At 46.0% G+C, this 19,714-nt stretch overlaps 1 protein-coding gene across 2 annotated transcripts; it reads left to right on the top strand.

The window, feature by feature from the left end:
• The first annotated feature begins 8,851 nt into the window (after positions 1-8,851).
• On the top strand, positions 8,852-17,975 carry LAX1 (lymphocyte transmembrane adaptor 1). Of its 2 annotated transcripts, XM_020897704.2 has the most exons (6): positions 8,852-9,447; positions 9,786-9,982; positions 12,514-12,623; positions 13,258-13,368; positions 14,032-14,117; positions 15,881-17,975. In XM_020897704.2, exons 2-6 carry the CDS (start codon positions 9,894-9,896, stop codon positions 16,619-16,621), a joined length of 1,137 nt encoding a protein of 378 aa, XP_020753363.2. In that variant the 5' UTR covers positions 8,852-9,447; positions 9,786-9,893; the 3' UTR covers positions 16,622-17,975. The 2 variants fall into 2 exon arrangements, with proteins under 2 accessions (XP_020753363.2, XP_020753364.2); XM_020897705.2 differs by lacking the exon at positions 12,514-12,623.
• Positions 17,976-19,714: the final 1,739 nt, after the last annotated feature.

Here is a 19,714-nt window from a genome sequence, read left to right as displayed (position 1 = left end):
TAAGGAATCTGCCTGCAACACAGGAGACCCAGGTTTGATCCCTGGGTGGGAAAGATCCCCTGGAGGAGGAAATGGCAACCCACTCCAGTATCCTTGCCTGGAGAAAATCCCATGGACAGAGGAGCCTGGTGGGCTGCAGTCCACGGGGTCACAAGAGTCGGACACAACTTAGCAACCAAACCACCACATATTAGCAGCTATTCCCTACCTTCCTTCCAGAGTTCTTCAGTTCCCACCCTCCCAAAGGTTTTGGGGGGGTTGAGAGTTTGTTTGTTTTAGCTGGGTCTCTAGCATGACTAATATTAGACCTTAGTTTCAGGTCAAAACAGCTTTTAGGTCAAAACAGGTCATTTAGGTTCTGAGCTTTCACATCTCAGAATTCAGAACTCCTCCCAGCAACTCTCATCCAGATGCATCTACTCTCCTTTAAAATAGCAAGGAAGGAAAGGATTTGTTGACTCCCCAAGGTATTTTAGGGAAAGTATGATGTTGAGGAATAGCCCAGCTCCCCTGGCTGTTTGAACAGGTCGATTCTGAAGGAGGAACCAGCCACGGTTGGTAGTTGTCTGTAATGAGCAGTCTCACCCACCTTTCCTGCCTGTCCCAGGTTGCACTCCGCAGGCACAGCCACATTGCCCACCTAGGTTCTTGCAGACATGCTGGGAGAAAATAACTAATAACCAACCAAACAAACAGGTCTGGGACTTACTTGACAACAGAAATCTTCACAAAACAGGACTAAAGTCTTTTTCTTTCCTTTGTAGCTTCCATCCCAAATATCCTTACTTAAACGGGATGCAAAATACACACACGCACACAACTCTAGTCCTTTCTAAAGTTTGGCCCGGTGTTTCCCCCTCACTCTCACCTTGTCTTTGTTGGGCCCCAGATCTGTGCCTCTGCCACATCAAACAGGATCTCAAGGAGCCTCACCTCCCAACCCCAGGGTGTGCTGAGGCATGAAGCAGCGCTTCAGAGCAGCTTTCTGGCAGAGACCAGTGTTTCCTGAGACATCGGTTTAATGGGTATATAGCCAGCCAGCTCCTTAGGCTTGAGTTACCACATGGGAAAAAATGTTCTTTTCTTCCATCCTTTCCTACCCCCACTTCCTGGTGGGGGGGAAAAAAAGCAGTTTCTTTGCCCTCCATCTTTAATAATGGTTTGTGAGTCTCCCCTTTCTCAACTACAGTGTCCTCTCCCTGTGGCCACTGGGTTTGTTTGAAACTCTCCACCAGGACTGACTGACCCCGCCCCCAGCCCCACCCCACCACCCCAGCCCGCCCAAGTGTATACACACAGCCAGACAACTGCCTAACTTACTCTGGGGTAATCCAAGGATGATTCACTAGGTACCAGTAAGCTGGTTACCAACCCTTGACCTGGGTCTATTAGGGCATTGCCTCCATGCCACTGCAAGCAGGATAAAAATGGTATGTCCTTTACCAGCAGATTTTGAAACCTGTTATAAATAAAACGTGCACCTGTTACTATCTGTGTAACATCATTAACATCCAGTTTTCCCCCAAATGAACCTGAGCTATGAGGACTAATAGTCAACTAGATTCATAGACCAGCATACTTTTAGCCTTGCCTTTTAGCCTTTTAGGCAGTGACTTCTGGGTTCTGCTGCTGCTAAGTCACTTCAGTCATGTCTGACTCTGTGTGACCCCATAGACGGCAGCCCACCAGGCTCCTCCGTCTCTGGGAGTCTCCAGGCAAGAACACTGGAGTGGGTTGCCATTTCCTTCTCCAGTGCATGAAAGCGAAAAGTGAAAGTGAAGTCGCTCAGTGTCCGACTTAGCAACGCCATGGACTGCAGCCTACCAGGCTCCTCTGTCCATGGGATTCTCCAAGCAAGAGTACTGGAGTGGGGTGCCTTCGCTCTGGGTTCTGGGCCTGCCTGTATCCTGATGGAACCAATCGTATACCTTCTCTGAAATCTATTTCAAAGCATGCCTCCCAGTTCTCAGAAGATGCAGTACTTGAGCTGAGTGGCCAGTGCCGTCACACTCAGAGCTGGCTGCAGCCCCTGGGTTCAGGCCTGGGCACCACATGGTTTCTCTGATGTCCCCTGGACTAATGGCCATGGAGACCATCCTCTAAACAGCACGACTGATTAGGTTAGGTTTCTTGTTTTAACTCCAGATCTTCATATCTTGGCCTGATTTAAAGCAAATATAGGGGACTCCTTGGAAGTCCCCCTGGAGAAGGAAATGGCAACCCACTCCAATATTCTTGCCTGGAGAATCCCATGAACAGGAGCCTGGTAGGCTACAGTCCATGGGAGTCACAAAAAGTCAGACACGACTGAGCAACTTTCACTGGAAGTCCAGTGGTTAGGACTCTGCTTTCACTGTCAATGGCACAGGTTTAATCCCTGGTCAGGGAACTAAGATCTTGCAAGCTGCACAACATGGCCAAAAAATAATAATAATAAAATTTTAAAATAAAGCAAATATATATGAAAACTGAAAAGAGGATGTGAAGCTGGGGAGAGAAGGGCTGGAAACTACTGATTGCCTTCAGTCGCAGTTACCCAGACTCTTCATTGGAGTTAAATATTTGCCGTCTTTCCCATTAAACCCTTGAACTGAAACTGCTGCTGATCAGGTAGGAGAGAAAAGGAGTTTGAATGTTTTTCTGCTCACCCTATGGTGGAGAAGCTTAAACAGAGTAATTAGATGGAGTAAAATCCTGATATAAACTCTGCTTCTTGACTGGCTTGATTTTCCATTTCTACAAGGAAAAAGTGGAACTACATCAATGATTTTCAAGCTACATTTTAAAGACTGAAAGGGATTCCTTAGTGATGATTCAGAGCCCACAGGTATTCAACAAAAGGAGCACTTTTTTAATATATACAAGTATTTGACTTCTTGGTCAGCTGTAGCTTTAAAAAAATGACTTAAAAGCCTTATGAACTAGCCATCTCTAAAAGCCCCCAGCTCTGAAATGCTGAGGTTCTAGTGAACAAAATCATCAGTGCTGAAATGATCCAAATGTGGGTGACACTGTCACAAGCTGTGTGAATAAATGCACAAGCCAGCCTAACTGGGATCCTTTCTTTATTGTCTCCTACTATAGTTATTAATGTAACATAAATAATATAAAGTAAAATTTTGTGATTATAGATCCTTCTGCTGAGATTGTTATCTGGCTGTTCTGTGTTGGCATTTGTTGGGAAAGAGCAGTAGTTTGGGAATCCAGAGACCTAATCCAGTGGAATGGCATGAAATTAGAGAAGCAAGAGGGCTCATCTGAGTTTTGGCAGAAAGAGCTAGCCAGGAATTCGAAGGCCTGTGTTATAATCCAACCCTGGGACATCCCTGGTAGTCCAGTGGCCAAGGCTCTGAACTTCCCAATGCAGGCAGCCAGTTTTGATCCCTGATCAGGGAACTAGATCCCACATTCTGCAACTAAGAATTCCCATGTCACAGTGAAGACCTGGCACAGCTAAATAAATAATTTTTTCTTAAAAAAAACAATCACCAACCCTGCTAATTTGCTGTGACCTAAGAGTCTCTCCAACTCTGACACACATGCTTGCTCTGATATCTAAAATTGCTATTAATAACTGTAAGAGAACATCTAGATGGCATTTCTCCATTGCTTTATCGCCTCTAGAATGCAGCACTGTGTGTGCATTGAGCACTACTGCATACTGGTACCTGCAGGCTTCTCCTGGGGCTCAGCCATTTATACCTGCAACAAAGACAAATTGTTCCCCAGCCCTTAAAGTACAAGAAATCAATTTCTTTTCTAAATCAAGTTGACTCTAGTACCAAAATAGCTAGCACTGGCCAAGATCTGTGAGAGGCGTCTGCTAGTCCTTTTTTAATAGTTTCATCTCCTCCCCTTGGATATTGGCCCACTCCTTCATTCACCAAGTATTTATTATGCCAGGCACCAATGTATGCGTTTGGGATACAATATCAAACAAAGACTCTGACACTTTTAATTTAGTCTTGTGGAGAGAGACAAACAAATACAGAGCATGTCGAATGGTTACAAGGACCAAGGAAAACAGTAACGTGGTGTGAGAAAAACAGGGAGCACAAGCCATGCGGATTGGTCTTTTGTAGAGTGAGTGATCAAGGAAGGCATCTCTGAAGAAGAAGACTGTAAAGAGAAGTTAAGGAGTAAAAGACTGAGCTAGTAAATATGTAGAAGAAAGAGATTTCAGGCAAAGCAAGTGCGAAGGACCTGAGGCAGGCACTCTTGCTTTGAGGACATGCAAAGACGCCAGGAATTGGCACTGAGCGACTAAGTGGGAAAGTGAAGGAATTAAGTTCAGAGATGGAGGGATGGGAACCCGTAAGCCAGTATAAGTTTGGCTTTCTTGAGACAGGAATTCATGAGAGGGTTTTAGCTGAGGAGTCCGATGATCTATCTTACAGTTTAAGGAGATAACTTTGGCTGTTACGTGGCTGCAGACCAGGGAAAATGGAAGGAACAATAGTGCAACACACAGGCCTCACATGGGCCTAGCCCAATACTAAGGGATACAGGTAAAGTCAACCCTCCCTGTCTTGCTATTGTCCTACGACACACAAAAAGAAAATGCTTGTTCAAAACAAAATTAAACTGTCTGCCACCCCAGCTTGTTCAGGAGGCCCTTGTTCATTCTTTATTCACTCCCAGGAGAAGGGGACAGAGAACCGTCCTGACGTCTGCCTCGCTTGCTCCGTGTGATCGCAGGCTGCGCTGGCGCCTCCCCTGGCGCGCTCTGCGCTCTTCCCGGTTCCTGTCGCGACGCCCCGTCCTCCTCTCGCCCGTGTCGGCCCGGGGCCGGAAGCCGCTCCCCGGCCGCCCGCCGCCCGGGGCCGGGGGAGGGGAGGCCGGCGGCGCCTCCCGGCGTCTGCCCGCCGCTCCGCAGCTGCCGGCGCTCGAGGGGAGGCTGCCGGACGGAGAACTCAGACGACCGGGCACCAGGGGAGCCTGCTCTCAGACCGAGGCCCAGGAAAGGCCTGCTCGGCAGCGGCGGCCGGCGTCCTCCCTGGGCCTCAGCCTAGCAGACAGAAGCTGTCTCCCTACCCGGTCACACTTCTTGCTTCCAGATTCCCCTCAACTCTTCCCAAGGACCTGACGTTGAATGAGAGCATGGAGCAGAGAAGTGAAAGAAATATTTACGTACTTTCCAAATTTCTCTGTCCTGTCTGAACCCTACTCTCTCACAGTGTTAACTTAAAAGGAGGGTATTTGCTGCCTTTGTTCTGCTTCAGACGTGCCTGGGCCTGAGAAGGCCTCTCCATGAGCAAATGCGCAAGGAGGGATGGAGCTGTCCACCAGCTGTCATCCTGCTCCATTGTCTCAGCTCCTAGACCTTCAAAAACAAAGCCTGGCTGCAGCTGTCTTTCACACAGGGCCATTTTGGCATGTTGGGGGAGCCCAGAAATACAAGAGCCACTGATAACCCCTTCCTAGGGCAGAGGAGACCCAACACAGGCCCTGGGTTGCCCTTCCTGGAAGGAGCAGCAAGGGCAGTGCTGAGATGACTTTGTCCCTCGGCCCATGCGTGCACAGCAGGACCAAAGACTAGGATGTTCATTTCTTTCTCAATATCTCATCCTGTTACACACTTAGGTCATAAATTCACAACAGCAGTAAGCACCAAGAGAACTCAGAGGACCCAGTTAACTCTTTAAAGAGTTGCACTGTGCCAAATGCCAGAGATGTAATAAATTAAAACACAGTCTGCCTGAGAAGGTTCAAAGTCTACGTGGGGTAACAAACATTTAAACAACTCATCCCAACAATTGGGAGGTGCTATTGCACACAGGGCCATGAAGATACAGAAGAGCAAGAATCCAGTTCCAGGTGCAAAGGGCTTTACAGGAGTGGTGATGCTTATGACAAATTTTTTAAAATAACAATTTTGTTTTATAAAAATGACACTTCAAACAATGGGTCCAAAAAAAGAAAATGACCAAATACCTCAAGCCGCACACCCAGAAATAAACTCGTAAATGTGATTTTACTGAAATTCTACGAAAGAAAACGACACTCTGTTAAAATGAAGGAACTAGTGCAAAGGCCCAGAGTATGGAAGGACAGTGAGCTGCGTCGGCTTGGAAGGCAAGGGGGTGGCCGCCTGGAGCTGACCACAGCAGGAGGGCTGGGACCACATCTGGTTTTTGTGCAAACTGGTACTCTGTGGTGGGAGACATCCCAGAGACATGTGCTTAAAGAAGAAAGAAACGCACAAAAGGTAGACAGGCTAAGCATCCAGAGAGGAAGAAAGAAAGGCCTAAGGGGGCTGGCTGTCCATTAAGTGTAAAGAAATGAGCTTCATGCATCAGGAGATGATACTGTAATAGCAGCCCCGCTTAATGAACTGTTGCATATGCCAAGTCCTAAGTTAGGCATTTTTCATTGTTCAACCAATTAATTCTCACAAAAGCATTACCTAAATATCATTATGATTGTCATTTTACATCCAAGGACACACCCAAAGAGATTAGAGGACTTGCTCAAGATCACCCAGGTAGTAATTTAAGATCTGATACTCTTAACCCAGTGATTCTGTTTTTCCAAAGAGGATGTTTAAGCATATTGCCCCTCCACCTCAAAAGGCTTTGGTTGCTTGGATGCTTAAGTTCTGTCCATTGAAAACCAATCTTAGAATCTTTAGAATCATATGTCACATTCAACCCTTCAAGTCATTCAGTTCAGTCAATTCAGTCACTCAGTCGTGTCCAACTCTTTGCGACCCCATGGACTGCAGCACTCCAGGCTTCCCTGTCCATCACCAACTCCTGGAGCTTGCTCAAACTCATGTCCATCGAGTCAGTGATGCCATCCAACCATCTCATCCTCTGTCATCCCCTTCTCCTGCCTTCAATCTTTCCAGCATCAGGGTCTTTTCCAGTGAGTCAGTTCTTCACATCAGGTGGCCAAAGTATTGGAGTTTCAGCTTTAGCATCAGTCCTTCCAATGAACACCTAGGACTGATTTCCTTTAGGATGGACTGGTTGGATCTCCTTGCAATCCAAGGGTCTCTCAAGAGTCTTCTCCAACACCACAGTTCAAAAGCATCAATTCTTCGGTGCTCAGCTTTCTTTATAGTCCAACTCTCAAATCTACACATGACTACTGGAAAAACATAGCTTTGACTATACGGACCTTTGTCGGCAGAGTAATTCTGCTTTTTAATATGCTGTCTAGGTTGATCATAGCTTCTCTTCCAGGGAGCAAGAGTCTTTTTAATTTCATGGCTGCAGTCACTTGTCCACAGTGAGTTTGGAGCCCAAGAAAATAAAGTCTCTCACTGTTTCCCCATCTATTTGCCATGAATATATGGGACCACATGCCATGGTCTTAGTTTTATTCAATGTTGAGTATTAAGCCAACTTTTTCACTTTCCTCTTTCACTTTCATCAAGAGCCTCTTTAGTTCTTCTTCACTTTCTGCCATAAAGGTGGTATATCTGAGCTTATTGATATTTCTCCTGGCAATCTTGATTCCAGCTTGTGCTTCATCCAGCCCAGCATTCCTCATGATGTACTCTGCATATAAGTTAAATAAGCAGGGTGACAATATACAGTATTGATGTACTCCTTTCCCAATCTGGAACCAGTCCATTGTTCCATGTCAGGTTCTAATTGTTGCTTCTTGACCTGCATACAGATTTCTCAGGAGGCAGGTAAGGTGATCTGGTATTCCTATCTAAGAATTTTCCACAGTTTGTTGTGATCCACACAGTCAAAGGCTTTGTTGTAGTCAATAAAGCACAAGTAGATGTTTTTCTGGAATTCTCTTGCTTTTTCTATGATCCAGCAGATGTTGGCAATTTGATCTCTAGTTCCTCTGCCTTTTCTAAAACCAGCTTGAGCATCTGGAAGTTCACAGTTCATGTATTGTTGAAGCCTGGCTTGGAGAATTTTGGGTACTTTACTAGCATGTGAGATGAGTGCAATTGTGCAGTAGTTTGAGCATTCTTTGGGATTGCCTTTGTTTGGGATTGGAATGAAAACTGACCTTTTCCAGTCCCGTGGCCACTGCTGAGTTTTCCAAATTTGCTGGCATATTGAGTATAGTACTTTCATAGCATTCTCTTTTAGGATTTGAAATAGCTCAACTGGAATACCATCACCTCCAGTACTTTGTTCATAGTGATGACTTCACATTCCAGGATGTGGCTCCAGGTAAATGATCACACCATCATGGTTATCTGGGTCCATTAAGCTGTTTTTTTGTATAGTTCTGTGTATTCTTGCCACCTTTTCTTAATATCTTCTGCTTCTGTTAGGTCCATACCATTTCTACTTTATTGTTCTCATCTTTGCATGAATGTTCCCTTGGTATCTCTAATTTTCTTGAAGAGATCTCTAGTCTTTTCCATTCTATTGTTTTCCTCTATTTCTTTGCACTGATAAAGTGGTTAAAGATAACATTAGAGCAATCAGTTTTGAAACACATATCCTGTCACCAGGAGTGAATAGTTTTCTTCTACTATCATGACTAATAACTTCAGATATCTGTTTTGTGTTTTAAGTGGTTGGTTTAATTGGTCTACCATGGGGAGGGAAGGGGTGCAGCCAGGGCCGGAAACAGAGCTCAGTCTGAGGCCTGGGAGCCTCATGTGAGGAGGCATTTTCCCTCAAGCATGGAGGCAGGAGAAAATAAGAGAGGATGGAAGACTCGGCTGGCTGACGCAACAAGCTGTGTAGATGATAAGATCACATGAGATAAGACCTCAAGATGGTAGCAGGCATGGGGAAGTTCTTGAAAAAATTTTTTAAGTAGCTGTCAGGGTTCTGAGGTTTGGTTCTGTCTGCTCTCCCACCTGCCGTCTTCCAGATTCCCCGTTCCCACGCCATCTGCTCTTGGCACCAGGTCTGGGAAGTCCTCTTGCTTCCAATCCCAGCACAAGTGCTACAGCAATGGATCACCCTTCATCCACGAATCAGCCGCAAGCACCAGAACCTCTGTTTGTTTCTAAAAAGCACCTTCCAGTGCTCCTCAGACCTGCTGAAACAAACAATGTCAATCTGGAGGCTGATAAAACTCTCAGTATCACAGAAACACAGGGCGAGCAATCACAAATCCCCATGACCTTGACCCCTCTTGAATCATGCTCCCCACAGACCACAGCACACCAGCCAGCCCAGGGAACAGGGTGCAGGCGCCCTTGCTTCTATCATATTGAGAGCTGAGCGGCATTTCCTGGGCCCCAGGCTTCATTAGCACGTTGGTGGTATTGCTTCCTGTAGCTGACTATCTGTTTCCATTCTGGCAAAGTGTTTTCTCTCTTCTCTCTGCTTTGGGGGTTGGGGGAAGATGAGCTTCTCAAGGAGCCTGTCTCTGCCCTCTTGGCCGTCTCCCCCTCGGCATCCCGCACGTCCCCGCCACAAGGCAGAGCGTCTGGCGTCCCCCTGAGCCGAGCTGAGGAGCTCCGCACCCAGAAGAGCTCTCCCCTCCCGCAGTCAGCATCGCAGCCACATCCAGGTAGAGCAAAGCTTGTTGTTTTGTATTTTGGGTCAAGTCAGCCTGACATTTCAGGGACAGACACAAGGTAGAGTTGGTTGGGGGAGAGAAAGTTCTAGAAAGACAGACTGGAAGCTTTAGAAAGGAAGAAATAAAAACCAATAGACTTTTTGTGATGGATTTTGATAAATAAAAATTTAAGAAGATGAAAATTTGAGAATAAAATGCTGTATGTTAGGGAATGTTCAGAAAATGGAGACCAGGAGGATTTCTGTCATTCTTATCTACTAAAAAAGAATGCTTATACTACACGGGATTATATGCAAAACACAAACCAATTCTGCCTTTTCTCTTGAAAGTCGGCAGTTTAGGAAGAGACAGGAAAAGTGGCAGACCGGTTGGCAAGCTGATGACAATTAAGAGAAGGCCTAGGAGGAGAAGCTGAAGCCCAAGAGGGTCGCGGAATAATGGATGTCACCACGTCAGCGCACTCGGAGACCACAGGGAGGACCTCAGGGCCCAGCACTCTACAGGGAACCCTCAGCAGCCTGGACAAGTGAGTGCAGGGGCGGTGAGCGCTCCCCTCCCCTGATTTAGAAAGAGGGTCCTGGTCTATCCTGGGAGGCTTCTACCCCAGCAGCCTTGCCACCCCTCACCAGGCTCTCGTCTCCTAAGACCACTAAGCTCTGGGCTCAGAGAGGTTTGCTCAGAACTGCCGGGAGGAAAGGAATAGGTATTGAGAAGAGAAAGGAGTTGTTGGGAAGAGAGGAAATATGATAACACACCACTTCCTTAGAGCTGGCTTCCTGGCATGGTTAGGTTTCTCATGCTCAGAGGCCCTCATGGCGGTCCTTGAGCTTTCCTTTTTCAAATCCCACTGATCACTCCTCAGAGAAACAGAAACAAAAACCAGTTTCTGCTCCGATGGAGACAAACGGCCCACACTTTGCGCAGGTGTGCTTTAGGTCCTAAACACTTGCCGTGAATAAAAATGGAATCATAGAGACGATGAAGATACGTCCTTAGATCATAAAATCTCACAGAATTAATCATAGATATAAATCTCACAGCTAAAACCTTCCATATTATATTAACAAAAAGTCCATCAATAGTTGAAACTTTGACACTGAGAGGTATTGATTTCAGTGTGATGATAAAAGCACAGCTCAACAGCAATAAATTTAAAATCACTGTAGTTTGGGGAGGTAAATGTCATTACCATGACAAACAAATACATGTCCCCTGCTAGTGGATAAGGTCATTGATGGGGAATGAATTCATAAAGTATCAAAATCCTGCAGCACTCCTCCAATACTATTTCTATATCCATTCATTTGTTAATTCATTCATTCATTAATTTAACATATCCACCAGGCACTGTTGCAGGCACAAGGTGAACAGGACAGGCAAGGACCACCTCCTGGAGGTTACAGTTAAGTGGAAGAATCAGATACAGACAGGTGAACAAAAGCATGGCTAGTGTAACATCAGTCAGTCCTAAGTGCTACGGGGTGCTAAGTGCTAAGTGCTTAGTGCTAAGTGCTAAGTGAGGGGGCTGCCCAAGAGCACTGAGGAGGGTGTGACCGGGGAGGACCTATCTGAGCACGTGACGTTTCAGAAGAGCCCTAAATGAAATGAGGGAACTGAACTGAGGGAGAGGGAGCAGCGGGACTGAGACAAGACTGTGCTTTGTTGGAAACAGCATGGAGTCCTGGTCACCAAGGTCAGAGGGAAAACAGTAGGAAAGGAGGTCAGAGGCAGGCAAAGGCAGAAGAGAAGAGGCTGTGACATTCTCGCCGGTTAGGGACTATGGATGCTATCCCAAGTGTGATGAGAACTCATGGAGGGTTGCAAGCAGAGGCGGCATGTGATCTGATTTAACTGTTTAGAGGATCGCTCTGGCCCCTGTGTGAAGATAGTATGTTGGGGCCAAGAGTGAAAGCAAGGAGATCATTAGAGAGGTTCTTGCAAAGGTCCGTGTGGAACTCACAGTGGCTCAGACCAAGGTAGTGGCAATGCAGGAGCAAGAGGTGATGCTTTGGGGTAGATGTGCAGGTTGAGCAGATAGCAACTGCTGGTTAACTAGCAGCAGGGTGTGAAAAAGAAAACATTCACAGATGACTCCAAGGTTTTTGGCCGAGCGATTAGATGACGAGAAACACCAGAGGAACAGGTTTATGGGGAGTGGGGGGAGAACAGGAGTTCTGTTTTAAACATTTTTGGTTTGAGATGTCTATTAGGTTACCACATGGGAAGGTCCAGTATGAAATGGGGTGAACAAGTCTAGAACTCATAAGGACAAAAACCTTCCCTAATGGATGACCTGGATTCTAGTATTTGGAGGGGCAGTTTCACTAATGATGCATTGTGTAACCTCAACTGGCTGCTTCCTATAGCCAAAGCAGAGCAGTCGCTCTGGCCCTGCCCAGGAATTACAAGTAGCCTGGAACTTACTCAGTGCATTTGCATTGGTCAAACTCCACAGAATAGCAGAGTGTTGCTTGAAGACCAGCTCCACGAGTTGATGCCACCGAGATTATTAAAATGCAAGCAACCTGGACTCTCGTCCCAGAGCTGCTCCGTAATTGCAACTGGATAATCTTTTCTAAGCAAGACAGAAAGCTGAGGGGCAGGGAACAGGTTAAGCAGGAGCAAATGGACTTGACAAGTTTGGGAGACAGTGTGAAACCATAGAAAGAATAGTCTTTGGGGCCAATCAGACCTAGATTCACATTCCATCATGCTCCTTCCTACCTATGTGATCTTCCATATGTTACTCTACCTTACTGAGTCTGAATCTCAGATTCCTTGGTCACAAAGAGAGATGGGATTGTTGTACAGATTAAATAAGCTTTAATGCAAACTACTGGCATCCAGTGAACATTCAGAAGGGATAGCTCTCTTCTCCCACATCCTCCTTCCCTCTCTCCATAAGGAGATAACCCTCTCTTCCACCACCCAGCCCATCCCGCTCAGAGTTCCTTCACTCGGCTCCCACCTCAAATCCTTGAGTCCTACCTCTTGGAGGAAGCGTCTTCCCCCCTCCCCGCTCCATGGCTGGATCATGGCCCTTGGTTTTCCTCACAGAGCTGAAGACCACAGCAGCAGCATCTTTTCTGGGTTTGCGGCTCTCCTTGCCATCCTCCTGGTTGTTGCAGTTTTCTGCGTCCTGTGGAACTGCAGTAAACGGAAGAAGCGTGAGTCCCTTGTTTGTCCAAAGTTGAGACACACTATGATCAATTGTCTAGTCAGGAATTTAAAGCCCAGTTCTCAGATGGCACAGTGATAAAGAATCTGCCTGCCAATGCAGGAGATGCAGGAGACGTAGATTCGATCCCTGGGTTGGGAAGATCCCCTAGAGGAGGCAATGGCAACCCACTCCAGTATTCTTGTCTGGAAAAATCCCATGGACAGGGGCCTGGCAGGCAACAGTCCATGGGGTCACATGGAGTCAGACATGACTGAGCACAGACACATACATTGCCCTCCAGAGATAAACCGCTGCACCGAGGAGTCCTCTGTCCTCACCTAACACACAGGTCCTTGTCTCCGTCAGGATCACAAGCCATGGCTCTGAAAGGCTCCGTGCTGAGTGGAGCCTCACTCTGAAAGCCATGCCCTGGTACCCTGTGCCCATTTCTTCTTCCTGCTTCTGTCTCCTTAGTCCCCTGTTCTTCTAGCTCAGAGGCATTGGTCAAGTCTGGAAACACATTTTTCCTAATGTATGGTGAGGGTGGGGAATATTTTCAGGCGCCGTCTCTTCCCCAAGGGTCCCCACATTCTGTGCAACTAAGCCCAGCCACGACCTCTGTGTCTCTCATTGTCTTGCAGGGCAAGTTCCCTACCTCCGAGTTACCATCATGCCCTTGTTGACTCTGCCTCGACCCAGACAACGAGCCAAAAATATTTATGACCTCTTGCCCCGAAGACAAGAAGAGCCGGGTAGGTTTTTCTTTCTAATCCATGGAATCCAGGCCTACAGAACTTCTGCCTCCAGAATATACGTCTCACCTACAAAAGCGTCTTCTTCTAAGCATGCTACCGACCTGCTCTTCAGGGAGCAGGCAAGAAGGCAGGACAGACAGACGGCAAGGTTCACTTCCAGTGGGGTCTGGGGGCTTGAAGAGGGAGCAGGGAGTCATGGGGGTCAAGGATCTGGTTTGGGGTTTTCTCCAACTTCATTGAGAAATGATTGACATATGTCACTGTATGAGTTTATAGAGTACAGCATGATAATTTGACTACACAGATTACAGTTTTGGTTTCCTTGATGCAGTTAGCTGGGTATGTCTAAGGTTGGGAAAGACACACAGGAGGAGAACATGGCCAGCAGCCTCACGTCAGGGAGGGCTCACCAGAGAAGCCTCCTCCCAGCCAGATTCCTCGATTCCTGTGCTCGTGTCCGTTTGTCCTCAGCTAGCTGAGGAGTGTTCCAAGTCTCCCAGCTCATCATCCTTGTAGCCCTGACCCTCTCCCCACAGAATGCTGACCCCCAAATACCAGAGATCACACAGATCCACTTCACCCAGAATGTGAGGACTGAACAGGCTGAAGCACTTGGAGGACTGGCTGACTAAGCTCAGGGTTTGCTCTCTGTCCTTTCAGGAAGACATCCCTCAAGGAGCATCCGTATTGTCAGCACCGAAAGCCTCCTCTCCAGGAATTCTGACAGCCCTCCCTCAGAGCATGTGGTAAGAGTCAAGCGAAACGACAGTCCCTTTGGGAGAAATGACATGTCTCTGGCAGAAGAGCTGAAGTGCAAGAGTTCTAGGTTTTGCTTCTTGTTTCACTATAAAGGGCATGTCCTTTGGCACCCCAGGCCCTATTAATAAATGGGAAGACTAGCCTCAGAACTGCCCTACCACCCAAGGCAAAAAATTTAGAAAGAGGGGAGCAAGTGCTTGAGATTTTAAGAAAGGCACCAAGGCACATGTATTCAAGGACACTTGTTGGAACTGAAATGTATTGCCTTAACAAAGACATGATAATGTGTTTTCCTAAATAAGTGTTGTCTCCTGTACCGTAATTATCTTGGGAGGGTACATAAATTTTCCAACAGGGCTGTTGGTGCTCAAAGCACCCTTAAGGTTCTGTTTTGGGAATTACTTCCAAGCCTATGTCAAATTGTTTCAATCTTCCTCCAGAGCCGAAATACTCATAAGTCACTCAGCACTGCGACTGGTGTAAAAAGTGTTGAGCATGTTGGGGATACATTTGCGTCTGGCTCCGAAGGCAGCTCCAAAGGAGGAGACGCACAGTAGTGTGGGGCAGAGGGACTGCTATGAAGATCAGGGCGCTCGTTTCCATAGATAAGTCCTCATTACCTTGTTCAAAGAATTTGTTTCTTCGGTTTTACGGCGTCCCTGGGTGAGTAGGCCATGGTGCCGCTGCTGCTGATTGGCTCGTTACCCGGCAGTCTTTCTTTACCCAGGGCTGCTGATTGGCTCGTTACCCAGCCTTTCCTTACCCAGGGGCACAGGTTTGATGACCACGTGGCCGCCTCCAAGTCGCCACATTTGCTTCCTTCTCGTCTCGCATGTCCCATTCTTAGGCTCTGGTCCCGCTTCTAAGACTTCCTAGGGCAGCAAGTCCACGTGGCTATAAAAGGAAGAGTGGAGGAAATCCACTGCTTAAGCTAGTTCTCGGATTCAGCTGAGCCCTGCGGGGATTTTGCACCTAGAGTTTAGATCTCAAGCTGACTTAAACCTACAAACATGTTTGGATTGTACTCTATACTGTTTGAAGGTTTGAACCAGTTGCCAACATTTAAAAACCTAAGAGATTTCACACTGAAGTCCAGATATCCAGCCTTTTTTGAAAATAAGACGTTCTGGAAATCAGACCAGCATTCCTCAATGACCATAGCTGATCTGTGTGTCAGCTGCGCCCATGCTAACAACAGCAAGCATTTCGTAGTGTTTCCTACGTAGTGTGCCACGAGCTAAACAATTTACAGGCAATAATTCATTTTTTTCTTCACAAAAACCTCATAGTATTGATATTATTATGATTATCCCCATTTTATAAGTTAGGAAGCTAAGGCACAGTGAGATTAGGTAATTTGTGTAAACTCAGCACAGAGTGGTAAGGTTAGGACTTGCACCCTCAGTCTGAACCTAAGCCTCTACCTTTAGCCACTATGCTGGGCCTAGCAATATGTTCTGGGGTGGCAAGCTCTCTCTAGTTCATAATACTTCCCCCACTGAACCCCCACAGTGTGGCCAAAAACCAGTTACAATTTATTGTCACATTTACACTGCTGCTTTTCTTAAACCCAGCCTACTTCACTCATCCCAGCCTAGCGTCAGAAGCCTTGTGATTTGAGACCCCTGATTCAGAGCTTTTCTCTGAGTGAAGGAACCATTAGGTATAATAGTACTGGGTGGGGAAGAAGAAAGGGTTTGTCCTTATCTCTACTCCTACCCTGTCACGCGCTTTCTCTTCTTCCTTACAGCCCTCCCAAGCAGGCGATGCCTTCCACATGCACGGAGCCCATACTCAGGCCATGGGGTATGCAGTGGGCATCTATGACAATGCCATGCGGCCCCAGCTGTGTGGAAACGTTGCTCCCTCAGCTCACTATGTCAATGTCAGAGCTTCAAGAGGTTATCCGAGCACTTCTTCAGAGGAGTCAAGAGATTATGTCAATATCCCCACAGCAAAGGAGATTGCTGAGACTTTGGCTTCTACCAGTAACCCTCCTGGGAACCTCTTCATCCTCCCAAGTACCAAGGAGCTGGCACTGTCTGAAGAAATAGATGAGGGTTGTGGGAATGCCAGTGACTGCACCAGTTTGGGGTCTCCAGGAACTGAGAACAGTGATCCACTCAGCGATGGGGAAGGGTCTTCTCAGACCTCAAATGACTATGTCAACGTGGCAGAGTTGGATCTCGGGACCCCCCAAGGGAAGCAGCTCCGGGGAATGTTTCAGTGCCGCAGGGATTATGAAAATGTACCACCAGGTCCCAGTAGCAACAAGCAGCAGGAGGAGGAAGTGACATCCTCAAACACAGACCATGTAGAGGGCAGGACAGATGGTCCAGAGACCCACATCCCACCTGCCATGCAGTCAGGGAGCTTCCTGGCTTTAAAGGATTATGTGGCCTGTCAGTCATCTGCCCACAGTGAGAACGGGCCGTGGAAACGTGCAGAAGAGACGTCAAGTGAGGACTCTCATGACTATGAGAATGTGTGAGCTGCCGAGGCAAGGACCAGGGGCTGAGCAGCGGCCTGACCCACGGCTCTTTCCTGACAAACTAAGGCCCAGCCACCCAGCCGGCAAGCCACATAAGTGGTCGCTGCTGCCAGATTCACCCTTGATGACCCTGTATTTCAGTGGTTTCATTTGGTTAGGCTAAGGAGATGAAATGAGTAGGGAGCTAAGGGCCTCTCAAAAGCAGAGTTTCGAGAAAGCCAGAAAGTAATTCTTCTCAGCAAGTTTCTGTTACTTCTCATATCAACTTAAGAATGTTTGCTGAAACTACCTTACAGAATTGTTAGGAGGCTAAAAATGGAAGAGTCCTTTAGTGCACAGTGGAAACATGATGTAGCCTAAAATCATTACCTTTGCTAATACCAGCAGGCTGCAAAGAAAGAATACAGATTGTTTGGTAATCCAGACAGAGGCCAAAAGGAATGAAGAAGCTGGAGTGGGGTGGGGAGGGGGAGTTTCCACCCTAGAATGAGTGTGGACCTCCAAACGCTGGAGAAAACACAGAATAATAATGCTCATCATTGCTGAGGGGATTGCAAGCCATAACCTTCACTCTGGAAAATTGTTCATCAGTTTCTCATAAACATACACTTATTATACAACCCAGTCATTCCACTATTAGGTATTTATCCAAGTGTAAAGTTTGTGTTCACAAGAGAAAAAAAAAACTTATACATTACTGTTTATAGCAGCTTTATTCATAATTGTGAAAACTTAGAAATATATAAGTCTTTCAACAGGTGAATGGATAAACAAGCTGTCCTATATCCACACAATGAATTTATCCACACTCACCGGTAAAAATGAGTGAAGGATATAGGTTTATGCAACAACATGGACAAATATTAAAGACATTTTGATAAGTGAAAGAAGCTATACCTAAAAATCTACACATTGTATGGTTCTACTTAAATGACTTTTCTGAAAAAAGCAAAACTGTAGAGGCAGAAAACAGATCAGTGGTTGAGAGGTTTGGAAGCAGGAACAAAGGAGCTGTACAAGGAAATTTTTAGGATAATGTTTCTATAAGGTGATTGATACTTGACTGTATGCATTTGTCAAAACACACAAAAAAATAGCCCGTATGAATAAAGAATGACTTTATTCTATGCAAATTTTAAAAATTCACCAGGCTGTTGGGGGGCCCACAATATAATGCAGATTGTAAAAATTGAAATTTTTTGTAAAAGTTTTGTAAAAATTGAATTGGTTTTTACAAATGTATGGCATAATCTCACTGAAGGGAGTGGGGGGAAATTGAGCTGGCTTAAGTAACTTTGGAAAACAATATTTTGCTTGAAAATGTAAGATAAAGACACAAAGAGTTGAACACAAACACTGCAGTGTAATTGATAAATTTGTGTCTCATGGGAATATAGTTTAGCAATTTTGAAGCTAAGTATATCCTCAAGTTGAACAAATAAATAAATATGATACGGGTAAGGAGAGGCAGGTTTCTTACTCTCAGAGAAAGACGTAATAAATAAGCAGGTAGAAAAGGAAATACAGATGAGTGTACACGTAGGCTTCCCAGATGGCACAGTAGTAAAAAATCTGCCAGCCAACAGAGGAGACGCAGGTACAGTCCCTGGGTTGGGACGGTCCTGTAGAGAAGGAAATGGAAACCCACTAGGTATTCTTGCCTGGGAAATTCCACAGACAGTGGAGCCTGGCGGGTCACAAAGAGTCAGACATAACTGAGCACACGACACACTCACACACACAAATACATAGGCTAGTATATATGCGTGTGTTTCCTAATTCTGCCCACTAGAGGGTCTAGAAGCAATGATTCTCCAATTGCAATGAATGCACTTAGCTCCCAGATCTTGGTTTCTAAATATCATTGTCCAGTAAAAGGAACCAGACCTCCTTGGAGAAATAGCTGGTTTTAGAGCTGAGGCAGGGAAAACACAAGATGAGTTTGACCACTATGTAGAAAAGGAAAGAAAAGAAAGAAACAAGGGGTCAGGGGAAGAAAGAAGACAAGATGAGAGCATGTCAAAAGGAGTCAACTGAAAGCACTCCCAAAGGTAACTAGAACAATTTAAGCAATAAAAATAAATATTTATAATGTAGATTTATAACTCAAAGAATAAAATAAATATCCACGAATCCCTACTATAATTCTGCTTTGGGCAAGTCCTGATGAATGGTAAAATTAGCAGGTGGCACCGTATGGAAAAATAAGATAATTTCATAACTTCAAAGAATCTCCCTTCAAATATTTATTCACTACTGTTATGGTTTTAATCTTTATCCACAAATTATTTGATACTTCCCTTGGCACTTAATTCCCTTCACCTTTGGTGTGGGCTGGATTTAGTGACTCTTTTCTAAGGAAAAGAATATGGAAAAGAGAAAATAGTAAATCTACAGTGGAGAAACTTGTATATGTGTAGGCTATTATACATGTATATTTTCTCTGTTCATTGGAAGGTCTAGAATCAGTGATGCTCCAGTAGGAATGAATGCACTCAGCTCTCAGACCTTGGTTTCTAAACTTGATAGACACTACCTTAACCATGTGATCAAGGTCAACTCACCATTGTTAAGCTATGTTGTGGACTTCCCTGATGGTCCAGTGGTTAAGTATCTGCCTGCCAATGCAGGGGACAAGAGTTCGACCCCTGGTCCAGGAAGAGTCCACATGCCAAGAGGCATCCAAGCCTGTGAGCCATAACTACCGAGCCGTATGCCGGAGCTCCTGACGCCCTCGTGCCTGCAGCCTGGGCTCTGCAACAAGAGAAGCCCCCGCAGTGAGAGACCTGAGCACTACAACTGGAGAGCAGCCCTCACTGCCACCCTGGAGAAAGCCCACCCGCAGCAGTGAAGACCCAGCATAGCATAAATACACACATAGATGTTACGCTGCTCTGTGACCAAGCACAAGGGCGCTTCACCCCTGTGGTATTCTTCCCTGTAAGCCACAACCCCAGTCTTATCATGAGAAGCATCAGAAAACTCAGATTGAATGACATTCAACAAATACCTGACCAGAACTCTTTAAAGTGTTACAGTCATGACAGACAAGGGAAGGATGGAGAAACTGGCATGCTGGCAGAGACCGAGAAG

The sequence above is a fragment of the Odocoileus virginianus genome, chromosome 11 (genome assembly GCF_023699985.2).
Source record: "Odocoileus virginianus isolate 20LAN1187 ecotype Illinois chromosome 11, Ovbor_1.2, whole genome shotgun sequence".
In the NCBI taxonomy this organism is placed as follows: Eukaryota; Metazoa; Chordata; class Mammalia; order Artiodactyla; family Cervidae; genus Odocoileus; species Odocoileus virginianus.
The sequence above is the reverse complement of the archived record's forward strand: the minus strand, read 5'-3'. Positions and strand labels throughout refer to the sequence as shown.

What these genes read in the sequence shown, in the direction of transcription:
- LAX1 (XM_020897704.2), top strand. Translation starts at nt 9,894, where the DNA reads ATGGATGTCACCACGTCAGCGCACTCGGAGACCACAGGGAGGACCTCA. An exon ending in ACCCTCAGCAGCCTGGACAA is followed by an intron (nt 9,983 to 12,513) that starts GTGAGTGCAGGG and finishes TTTTCCTCACAG; the next exon opens with AGCTGAAGACCACAGCAGCA. An exon ending in GCCCTCCCTCAGAGCATGTG is followed by an intron (nt 14,118 to 15,880) that starts GTAAGAGTCAAG and finishes TCTTCCTTACAG; the next exon opens with CCCTCCCAAGCAGGCGATGC.